Here is a 12,032-nt window from a genome sequence, read left to right on the forward strand (position 1 = left end):
CTTGATCCTAATATGATGATTTAAGAATGATCATAACAAAAGAAAAGAAAAAAAACACGTATTTTGTACAACTAAACTTATTTTTACAAATAAATTAAAGGGTTAAATATGATTTTGATTTCTAAACTTTTAACAAAATTTAAAATTAGTTAATTTTCAAAACTTTAGACCAATTTAATCTCTCATATTTAATAAATAGATAAATTTAGTCCTTTTAACAAAATGTTGTTAAGTTTATTTGAAATGTGTTTAAAATATCAAAGAAACTCCAAAAAATTTGAATAAAAAGCCTAAATACACGTATTTCCAATATTGAAAGACTAAATTAATTTAAAGTTTTGAAAAAAGACTATTTAAAAAAAAACATATTTAACCCTAAATTAAATTTACTGCATCTAAAAGGATAAAGGAAACAAGCGACCTAATAAAATGAAATAAAGATAAATGTCAGTAAGAAACATTCTCTAACAGTTTGACAGTAATAAGCACACTTTTTCTCACAACGCAAAAGGAACCATGAAATTCATCATCACAACACATGATCGTACAATTAATTTGGTAGCAAATGTTGATAATGCAATAATTACGTCGAATTATGCGCTCCCCATGCCACGATCTCGAAAAATCAGACATCGCAAAGTAAGACCGTAATGGCGATACTAGCTTCAAAATGTTCTTCCCTGATTCTCTTTTCATTTCAAAGTTCTTCTCCACAGCATCCAATTTACAACAAGCAGTTGAATCTACAAAGCATCTTTCAGTAATTAATAAATGGGAAGACAATTCTCCAATACACTTGAATTTCAGAAAAGCTCTCTATATACTCATACTAGTACTTTAAAAAAATAATACGTTCAGAGTACTTAATAATTTTTTGATGAAAAAGTCAACAGCAATTAATATTGAAAAAACTTGCCTACCAAAAAAATCCAAACCATTTTCAAATTGCACAAATACTTTGGAGAAAAATAAAACAAAAAGTTAAATTTAATAGCCGTTAACTTCATACCTGTCAAAATTGGAAGCAATTATTATACAGGGATTATGCTGCAGCTACTTGTGCTGGACCGTTTTCATTGATACCTAGCTCGATGCACTGAAAGAAATTTTAAGTCATTTCAGAAGAAAAGGAATACAGGACTAATCTTATGATGGCAACAAAAAGCTTTAAGAAACATGTAAAAAATATCAAACCTGTAATTGGGTAACTCCAATTTGTGATAGATATTACTAAGAAAAAAATGCAATGCATTTTCAGTAGGGAAGAGTAATTAAAGTCACTAGCTTTTTAGTCCGTACATGCTACCATCATCAGACAAGACTGTATACAGGTTCTTTTACACCAAAATATGTTCATGAGACAAATGTAAAGGGATTTAAGGCATAAAGTTGATTCAGGAGTCATATGATCCTCTTTCTCCGTACTCCTTTTCTCTTTTCTAATAAACTTCCTTCGTCAATCATAAACCAATATTGAGTATTATTGACTAAAGTATAGATATACTGTAACATAAACCAAAATCCGAATGTCGCATCTAATATTTTTGTTACCTGAAGAAGGTAACCATGCAACCAATCCAATGTTTGAGGAAATGTTGTTGTCGATACGTTGACCACAGTCAATCCCTGTAACATCAAATGGCAAGATTCTAAGAAAATAATCACAGATGTACAGATGTAAATTAAAGTTGTGGGGCTTTAGGTAATCCTACAAATAGTGAATAAAATTTTGTATCTTCAGTTTCCCGTTCATTAGTTAATACTTAATAAAAGGAAACATTGGGAAAAAAACTACAGAGCGAGTAAATATAGAACAATTTGAATTGGAAAAATGCTCAGCAATTGTCATGGTTATCATCAAATAAAACAACAGTCAACATACTGGAAAGAAGGATTTTCCACTAACATTTCCAGTAATGAATAATATCACAGTATACTTTTGGACATACCTGTGATGTGAACGAGCACAGATAATCTTGCATGGTTTTCATGTTGGCCATAAGTTTTTCATTATCCTGTAAATGAACAACAAAATTCAGATTATTCTCAATCTACAAGAATCTACATGATATAGAAAGAAATCTTGGATCATAAGCTGTTACTCAATGCCCTCAAATTTTATGCTTCTGTTGATAGCTCAGAATCCTTCTGTAAATAACCTAACACTTCTTGTTCATTTATTTATTTCCAGTCATTCTTCTCTTGATAATCACACTGAAAGCTAGGATTCTTTCTTCAATTAATTGTTATAGATGCCTTTCTTAACAAAGTTTTCTACATGTGAGAGGTTCTTTAACTCCTCTATATGACATGGTTGTTAGAAGTGGTTTGTCCACAATCACTGTAAAGGCCTTTGTTGACTTGTTTTACAAGATCATTTCTTTGGCTTCATTACGCTTATATAATTTTCTATACACCTTTCATTTAAACAAAATAAATTCCCTTGAAACTCAAAACACAGGAGCTATATAGTATCCAAAAGTAAAATACCAAGACCAGGGAATGGGGTTTTAAGTGTAGAAGTTAACATACCAGATTTGGGCATTTGTCATAAAATGTTCGGGTGGAGATCCATTCCTCAAGTAATGCCTGAAAAAAGGTAACACAAATATCTTCGAGTGATATGACGTTTTAAAGTATAGATGGAATTTTATAAAGAGTTGTGCACTTGACCTAAGTAGTTTGCAAAAAATTCTACATACCCTTCTACTATTGGCACAAAACCAAACGCAACATTCACGACAACATTTTGGATCGCATTTATCGGTCTTTTTTGTGCCAATATTACAGTTGCAGTAAATCCATGCATCAACCCTAAAATATTATTACTACTACTACTACTATTATTATTATGGTCATCATCATTATTTTTGTTATTGCTATTATTTTCATTTATTATGTTTATGTCCCCATGCACTATATGAACATCCTAGATATACACAATGGACCTGACTGTAATCTTGGTTGGATAACCAAATAAATCCCAAAGTCCATGCAACAAGATAAAATAAAAAATCGCTTGGTGTATAATTGCTACTTGCATAAAAGTAATGGAAAAATGGACAAAACCTTATGATCAAATTCAGCCATCTTCAACACAATAGGCACAATTATCGGTTTGGGGCCTGACTTCTTACTAATGGTAGTTTTGTCAGTCTCCAGATTCCTAAGAGAAGCAACTGCGTGAAAAAAAAATGTTCATCATCCATATTGTGCCTTGACTCCTAGAAAGAAACTAATAATCAGCACTATGGGAAATAAGAAACTAACCTTTTTGCCCAGGTATACTTACAGAAAGGCCCATGGATGTTAGAGCATTTGATACTGCTTCAACCTGATCAGCAGATACTCCTTCATTAGAGCTCAAAATCTTGGAGTCACCTTTAGTCTCATCACTGCTACCCACATGTATATCTTTTATTTGTATGGTAGCATTTTCATCCAAAGTCACAACGGCTGGATTTATCTCTTTGTTTTCTGAATGTACACCAGAAGGTGATTTATTCTCATCGTCCACTAAATAAATGCTAGGATCCAAATGCATTCCCTGTCATAGTGAAAATATAAATAAACAACTTGAACACACACCCAGAGAAATAGTTTAACCAAATAAAAAAACAGAAAAGGAATATCAAATTATTAAAAAATTAATTAATTGGACATTTATGTGAGACCAAAGTTACAACTGAAATTATCATTTATCTTTACAATATTTGGTTTCCTCTTGGTATCTTCAAATTGTGATTTTTATTTTTGTTGATAAAAGCCAAAATAGTATTGAAGGTCTTACAAAGTGACTTAGACCTGACTCAACAAATGCGACTCTAAGGTGACATTTGCCCCCTCTCACATACTATATTCTGACATTATATCTAGTAAATATGAAACTCACGTCCAACACCATTGGTGACTGACCATTTTAATGATCTAGAATAGGTTCAATACCATCTTGTAAAGTCGGCTAGGCCTAACTTAATCATGTAAACTTGGTTTGTAAGGTAAGGATTTCTGGAATTGATCATCAACAGATACGTCATTACCTACTCATGGTTAGTGGTTAGTATTATTGGAAGTACACTATTCAAATATGGATTGACCAATCTAAAAAGATTGAAAGGATGTTAAACAGGGATGTACATGGAACCTGCCACTAAACACGTGTCCATACATACCTCAATTATAATTGGTTTCCCATCCTTCATTGCCTTCTTCAGATCACCGGCCAAACCTAGAAACCAAACGCCAACTTAATGCATGAAAATGATCAAGTATAAAATATTCATATCATTAGTTGAAAACCATATTCAATTTATATCAACCAATATATCAAGCTAAACACAACTAAGAAGACCTTTGCGAACAACCCTGCATTCTCTGCAAAATTCAGTTATTAACTCCTCTGGCGAACCAAATTCTCTAGCCCATACAGGAATTGATGCCAGTGGTGCACTGTAAAAAAAATATTCAGATTTTATATATGAGTATTAATTACTTCAGTTAGAAAACTGTCATGCAAAGAAATGAAAATATTGTCATGTAAGATTTGTCAATTTCTGTTGTGTACGACTTGGTTAGTTGGTCCTTGATCTATATAAAATCAAAGGGAGAATGGTGAAACACAGCATAGAACATTTATACCTAAAGAATCAACATGTAATTGATTGTATATATCAAGAGACATGGGTTTTGTTGAGCAATAATAAAATTATGTTGTGTGTATCCAAGAGCTTGATTACAAAAACAAATAATTTTAGGCCAAAAGTAGCCTTAGTATCATCCCTTACAAAAATACTTGAATAAATAACAGTTCAGACAAACAGAACTTTCTATCAAAGCAAAAATATTAGTCTAGGTAAAAATAAAGAAGTTCCAGACATACTCTGTTGATGTGCGCAACAGTTCGTAAACCATATCTGTCTATCAAAGTCAACAAGAAAAACGTCAAAATTAATTGCATATAATCTTAAATAAGCACAACAAAATATAGGGACAACTCCCATTAGGTGCCAGTTAACCAGGAAAAAAGAATCTGGTTAGCTAGATACACAGAATTGGAGATACGTTGTTTAACTTGCACCAAACTGAAAGCCCTCATTTTGATATTAAACAAAGATACATTTATATTGGAGACATTCAAAGCCTACCTGTAATACATTTGGTAAATTTAGCCTCTGTGCAAGCTGAGTGGCCATAGTAGACTTCCCAACACAAGCAGTTCCACAGACAAGGATTACTAATGGAACTCTTTGGTGGTGAAATCTGGATAAATGGGAAAAGCAGGAAATTGGAAAAGACAACTCAATATTACTATAAAATATAACCCCATAAAGTAGTTTCTTTTTCTATCTCCAGTAAACATGAATATTTTTTTCCAATTCCTTATTACAGCTAGAAAGACAAGAAATAAGCTCATGCACATAGACAAAAATCATGTACATAAAAATTTGTACAAACAGATGCTAATTTGATAATATTCATCTATGATGCAGGGATACGATACGTGTATCGAGACTCAACAGAGTTTATCTAGTATAAAAAATAATATTAAAAATATATTAATGATATATATGCATAACATATTACTCTTAACACAAAAATAATTCAATATTTTGACATCATAGTTAAAAAAAGTAGCAAATCTCAAAAATAAAGCGTGATAGTTCATTAGTGCTAGACAAAATTAAACTACATAGATAACTTAATCATATAAAATGCATAAAAACATTATTTCTTCTGGTGAAAACAATTAAAAGAAAGAGTTAATTTCTTCAAATAATGAGTCTAATAAAATATTGTCATTGTTGGGTAAAAGTCGGGCAAAAACTACATTTTTTTTTTTCAAACTCATTGACTCACTTCTTGACTTGAGAGTTTACACAATTGTACCATATGTTTAGTCAAATTTACTCAGAAAGAGTTTGATGCAACTCATTCTTCCTAGCTCAAAAAGTAAACTCATAAGGGCTAAGAGTTAACTTGAGAGTTTGACAACCTTTCATGTATACACATTATACATATTACATATACAGAGATGAAATGTCTATGCAAAAATATATACACTCAGATGGAATTGATATACAAGCTCGAATTATGTTAGATATTGTTGGTCACAACATCTTATATTTACCCTATTTATGTGTATTTGTCATATTTTCCTGTATTACTCTTCATTATAAATATATTACCTTATGTATATTTTCCACACAAGGAATTACTCCTATACCTAATTTTCACTATATTCAATAAATTCCAATCTAGTCATCATCTTTTACCAAAGGAAAATTTGGTCCTTGTTAGAAAATAAGGACATAACATTGACACAACCATGTGTTTTGGTAGAACAACAATTGTCTCCAACAGAAAGAATGGATACTTACCTGGTCATCATCTTGTAGCGATTGATGTACTCGTCTCCATATCCACGCCGCTCCATAAGCTGCACATATAGGACCCTTTTAGTATGTATCTATATATTAAATGATTCTCAGTTTTTAATGAGAGGAATTTCAGCCATGGTTACTTCATCCCAACAAAAATATCCAACTTCCTCCTATTAACAGACAGTACTAAGAAATTTCAGCTCCACTTGATTTCAAAATTCAAAACCATTTGACAAACAATTCCGGTCATATTTGTATCTCACAGACATGTCCAATGAATCAATCGACAACATTATTTTTGTATACAACTTTCCTGTATAAATAAATATCTAAAGTGAAAATATCCAGGAAAATAGAAGGCATGGGTCATGAAAATAGATGTACACTACTCTACTCTTCAAATAGTAATTGTCCTGTCCACAAAATTCTAATATTAACATGAGTTTAATTGAAACATGAAAACTGAACAATGAAAGTTTATCCAATACCTTAAATAGGTTAACCTCCAAATCAGATTGCGAGCTGCAGCAAAGAAAGAGTGAATTGTCTTTCAAAAAAAAAAAAAAAAAAAAACTAATTCTATCAAAATTCAGGGGGAGAGAAAAAAAAAAAAGAACAAACAAAAATATAGAAAACCAAAAGCTGAAAAATGGGAAAATAAGGGATACGAAACAACATACACATCTAAAAGGCTGTTATCTATGAGCAGCTTCTTCAGCTCGAGGGCAATTTTGATAGCTACATGGTTTGGAATCTGAAATAAAGAAGCTAGTAATAAATTATTTGGCAAACTCAACTCCAATTCATAGACATCAAAACAAGAACATATCTAAGCAATCCCTAAAGTAACTTAAACGAAAAGAAACAAATAAATACATAAAATGAAAGAGAAACAGTGGTGATCGGATACCTTGGTAACCGTGAGCATCCTGCTGAGCAAAAATCTGGATAGAACGTAGTAGTGATCCGCATTATCACCCAACCACACCTTGACCTAAATGCGAGCAGAAAACAGATTGAAATAGAGAAAGGAAGAGAAAGGAAAAGAGAGAAAGATGGTGAAATTGAGAACCAAACCTTGACGAAATCGTATTTGGAGGAAGCGTTGCGCGTAGAGAATCTGCCGGGGGGAAAAGAAGGGCGTTGCTTATCATCGATGTCTTCGCCACTCGCAGGTGAACCCACAACCACTTCCTTTTCTTTATCCTTCTTCATCGATACACACACTACAAAGATCGATATCAAAGTTTCGCTCCCAAACGCAACCAACTCTTTCTCCTATATTCTCTAACTCCTCTTTCACTTTCATAATCGAATCAAAATATAAATTAAATAAAGTTCTTTTTTTTAATAATAAACACATTTATCTTACAGAGACAAATGTTTATTTTTTTAAATTCAGAATCAAGAAAATTTTCATCGTACTTGTCCCGAAATTGCTCTAAGAATATTTTAAAACATCTCTAAACCAATATCTAAATTTTGTGAGTTCCATTTATCCTCATCTGTCAACACCTTTGTCTATGTTGTGCCACGTGTATTCATCAAAATTGTTTTAATTTTAGTATAGTTGAGATTAAATTGTTTCTGGACTAATGAACACATATCATGTTAACCTAACTAATTTACCTAATTTACCTAATTTAATACCTCCATTCGATGTTAAAACATTACTTAAATACAAATTATTGATAATGATATATATATATATATATATATATATATAGATATATATAAACAATTTCTAGGAAAACATTTGTTGAATATTAAGTTATCATGGCAAAGCCAATTGATCGAATCGATTGTTTCATTTGTTACAGTGGGCTGGGTTTACAGTGGTTGCAAGAAATTAATCCGTTTGAACATTTTCTAGTTCATACTTTTTTTAATTTTTAAAAATAAAAAACGCAAAAATTTCTGTATTAATTTATCTACTAAGATATATGAAAAGAAATGTTAAGTTATTTTTTTAAGAAAAAAGATAAAGAAAAACAGCATTTGTCTGTGTATTATGATGTAATGAATTGTAAACAAATAAAGACATCCAAACTACATTCATTAACAGCTTTAACTGTTCCATGACATTGACATATGAACAATCCTAAGAAAAAAGTTTAGCGGCATTTAGAGTTAGTGCCAATGCCAAGGCCCACAGATAACGGTAACATGGTCAAAGAGGAAAGAAAAAGACGTTATTAATTATTATTATTACTACATTACACCCTTTCTTCCTGGGAATAGTGGAGAACAACAAAGAAATGAACAAATTTGCATTGTCAACATCTAAGTTAACCGTTATAAAGTGAATACACACAATTTGCTACAATTTTCACTAATGTCAGTGAAAATAATCTGATCCTAATATACTGAATGACCTAGATTGAAGATTCAGATTCAGATTATCGTGCCCTTTTGAAAAATTTACCACCTTTTTTTGCCATGGTTATCCCTGTAACACTGGATTGAAGAAGTGATTTGGTATCAGGACTCCATCTCAGTTCCTTGAGACTGGTAAACAAGGTTGCAAGTGCAGTAGAGATCTCGCAATCCTTTATATTCTTACATGACACTACTCTAAGGCTCTGAAGCTCCTTCCATGAATGAATCACATTCTCCAAATCTTCTGTCGTTAGTAATGAACACCCTTCCAAGTAAAACAACCTTACCCTCCTGAAAACACACAACAACTATCAGTTCATAAGTAAATCCAGAAGAGAAAACAGAACTGTGATTTCAAATAAGTTATAGGTTCACTTTCTATTAGCCATGAGTTTATGTTAGAACAAAACCACTCCCATAACATTGAATCCAAAAGTTTTCTGCATTTCACAAAATCAAACTAGAGTATAATGATGTCCTGTCCAATATGCATTGTATACCAAAACAGGAAAAGGAAGAAGTACAAATTACATGTACCATCTCTCTATTCATTGTCATATCTGGTATGTTCTTGTTAAGAATTTTATGCAAACCTTAGCCATAGATATGCAGAAGAGAAGATGAATATTACCTGCACATCATTGCAAAAGAGAAGATACTATTATCCAATCCCCAACAGTCCTGAAGAACAATCTCTCTAACATCTCTGCACACAGAAAACAAAGCAGAAACGCTTTTCTTGTCCCGAAGCTGACATTTCTGCAAATGCAACCTTTCAAGAGCAGAGCAAGAACCCAGATACTCCTCCATTCCAGGATTTGGATCAATCCTCTTGCAAGATTGAAACCTCAGAGTCTTCAAATTCTCACAAAACGGGATAGCAGCAAGCCATCCATCATCCATCTTATGATCAGAAAACGTCAACTCCTCCAACATTACGCAACACTTCCCAATGGCCTTGATCCCATCGAAACTCCCTTCGCAACCACAAAGCTCCAACCTCACCAGCCTCTTGCACCCCTGAGCCAGAATTGTCAACCCAATATCAGAAACCACGGAACTGTAGAGCCCATCAACGTGCCCAACGAGCTTCAGAATCTGAAGATTCGCACAGGCAGCAATGCCGCGCAGGACGTTGTCGCTGCAGCACTGCAGTTCGAGTTCCTGGAGAGTGGGACATTCCTCTGCCACACTCAGCAGCCCCATCTCGCTGGCGCCGATGACGTGGAGGCGGCGCAAGTTAGGGCAGCCGGCAGCGAGGGTGGCGAGTCCGTTGTCGATGACTTCGACGGGGAGCATGTTCTCCTGGCAGAAGCACCAATTGGGGGCGAGGTCGGAATGGAGGTGCACGGAGAGGACGCGGTGGCTGAGGAGAATGGCGGAATTGCCTGGTGAAACGAAGGCTGCGGAGAGCAGGTCTACGTGGTTGAGATTGGGGAAGCGGTGGATGAGTCTGCCGGAGAGGAGGAAGTTCCAGTCGGAGATTGTGAGGAAGCGGAGGAGACGGCCTTGGAGATTGAGCCAGCGTTTGCAGACCAGAGAATTGGAGTTTCGCTGGGCGGGGGAGTCGCAGACGAGTGCGAGGATTTTGAGGAGAATCTGGTCGGAGAGGAGAAGGGTTCTGTCGGCGATGGCGGCGGCGGGGAAAGGAGAGAGAGTGGCGTTGGCTTTGGCGGCGCGGCGAGGAGAGAGAGAGTGAAGCTTCATTGCCATGACCATTTGGTTTATGGGCTTCGATTTGGCCCATAAGTCTGACCAACGCTTCTTCGATGGCGGAACAGGAGTGGTAGGGTTTGGGTTCTCGTTCTCCGACCGAAACGACATCGTTCTGGCTTGATCGTGGTGTTTGGGAGGGCACAACGGTAACGGAGATGTGGTTGCGTGAATTTGAAAGAAGGAATGAAAATGTGTAAAGTGAAGAGAAGAATGGTGCTTTTTGTCTTCTTCTAACGGCATTTAAAATTGGGATGGGATTCAATTGAATGGGTCACAGAGACATGCTTCAGTTTACAACTAACTGTTACTTCTTCAAGATTAACCATATTATACACTCTTTTTGTTACATTTTTCAGCTTCTTGTTTTCACTAACGGTGCTATTTTTAGAACTCTAATCTTCTCAACTAAATACAAGCATTATTTACTTTTTACAAGAAAAAAAAAACATTCATTTTATTTACTGTATTTTTTTCATCACATTTTAATTAAATATAAACAACATTATGTGATTTCGTGTGGATCAATAAACAAATTAACCAATAACATCAGTTAATAAACAAATTTATTTTTATTGATTTAATGTCAAAGAATAAGAAAATGTATATCCCACTTCAAGATAAAAAATTGATGATAAACTTAAATAAAAACGTAGAGTAATACCTCACTTTAAAAAATAAACATCCCACTAAAATTAACCAATAACATTTTTTGCATAAATTTATCAGTAATGAAGATATAGATATCTCGTTTAAAAATTAAAATTATGGAAGAAACATATATGCATGAAAGCTGCAAAAATAGAGATGCTAAAGTTTTTCCAATTTTTTGTGTAAGTTGTTCGCTAGTAACTTGTTTAGGTTATTAAAATTGCTTGTAAAATTTATCTAATTCCATGTTTTAAATATCATATATATTATGAATCTGATTGACTCCCTCACTCAATAATATGGATATTACTATACGTTTTCTAATCAAAAACATATTTCTATGCAATATTACATATCATTTATATATACTTAATATAAATAACTATTTTAACATCGGTTCAATAATAGATGCATTTATTCAATACTTTGACCAGATCACTAAGTGGTCCTAGCTTCAAATCACTGATTAAACCCTCGTCCAAAGTTTTTATTTTCGAAGCTAATAATTCCTTCAAAATTATAAAATAAATCATTTTTTTATAAAGTATTGAGATTTAAATATTTAACAAGTTAGTTACTGATAAAGGTATTTAAAAACCATTAATGAGCTAACACGCCTACATTTGCTTGCTGAAAAGAAATTTAATTCGTTAGCATCAATTAAATTGCTTGAAACAATAGATAATGCAGTGCAACTTATACAAAACAAGCATTACTACATTTTATCCATTAATTCTTTTTTTTTCCACAAAATTCAGAAGTATTATATTAAACAAAATCACTATTTACTTAACATTAAAAATGGTTACATTCCAACATAAAATATCAGACATAATTTTATTGTAGTTTCATAAATTAATTGAAGGAGCACACTTGTCTCGAACTTCATTCTTGTGTTTACTTGCTTTC

At 33.3% G+C, this 12,032-nt stretch overlaps 2 protein-coding genes across 2 annotated transcripts; both read right to left on the minus strand.

Annotated features, from left to right (window-relative positions):
• Nucleotides 1-406: 406 nt before the first annotated feature.
• On the minus strand, nucleotides 407-7,821 carry LOC114170027. The gene is made up of 16 exons (XM_028055494.1): nucleotides 7,458-7,821; nucleotides 7,291-7,374; nucleotides 7,061-7,134; nucleotides 6,869-6,902; nucleotides 6,378-6,436; nucleotides 5,145-5,259; nucleotides 4,880-4,917; nucleotides 4,352-4,449; nucleotides 4,173-4,228; nucleotides 3,271-3,547; nucleotides 3,070-3,179; nucleotides 2,533-2,589; nucleotides 1,950-2,015; nucleotides 1,552-1,626; nucleotides 1,010-1,096; nucleotides 407-743 (listed from the first exon to the last, which is right to left on the minus strand). The coding sequence occupies exons 1-15, from the start codon at nucleotides 7,593-7,595 to the stop codon at nucleotides 1,043-1,045; spliced, it is 1,335 nt and encodes a 444-aa protein (XP_027911295.1). The 5' UTR covers nucleotides 7,596-7,821; the 3' UTR covers nucleotides 407-743; nucleotides 1,010-1,042.
• A 692-nt stretch (nucleotides 7,822-8,513) lies between these two features.
• LOC114168994 (F-box protein At5g07670-like) lies at nucleotides 8,514-10,746 on the minus strand. Its single transcript, XM_028054000.1, has 2 exons — nucleotides 9,391-10,746; nucleotides 8,514-9,050 (listed from the first exon to the last, which is right to left on the minus strand). Exons 1-2 carry the CDS (start codon nucleotides 10,713-10,715, stop codon nucleotides 8,780-8,782), a joined length of 1,596 nt encoding a protein of 531 aa, XP_027909801.1. The 5' UTR covers nucleotides 10,716-10,746; the 3' UTR covers nucleotides 8,514-8,779.
• Nucleotides 10,747-12,032: the final 1,286 nt, after the last annotated feature.

This window comes from Vigna unguiculata, chromosome 11 (assembly GCF_004118075.2).
Source record: "Vigna unguiculata cultivar IT97K-499-35 chromosome 11, ASM411807v1, whole genome shotgun sequence".
NCBI classification, from domain to species: domain Eukaryota; kingdom Viridiplantae; phylum Streptophyta; class Magnoliopsida; order Fabales; family Fabaceae; genus Vigna; species Vigna unguiculata.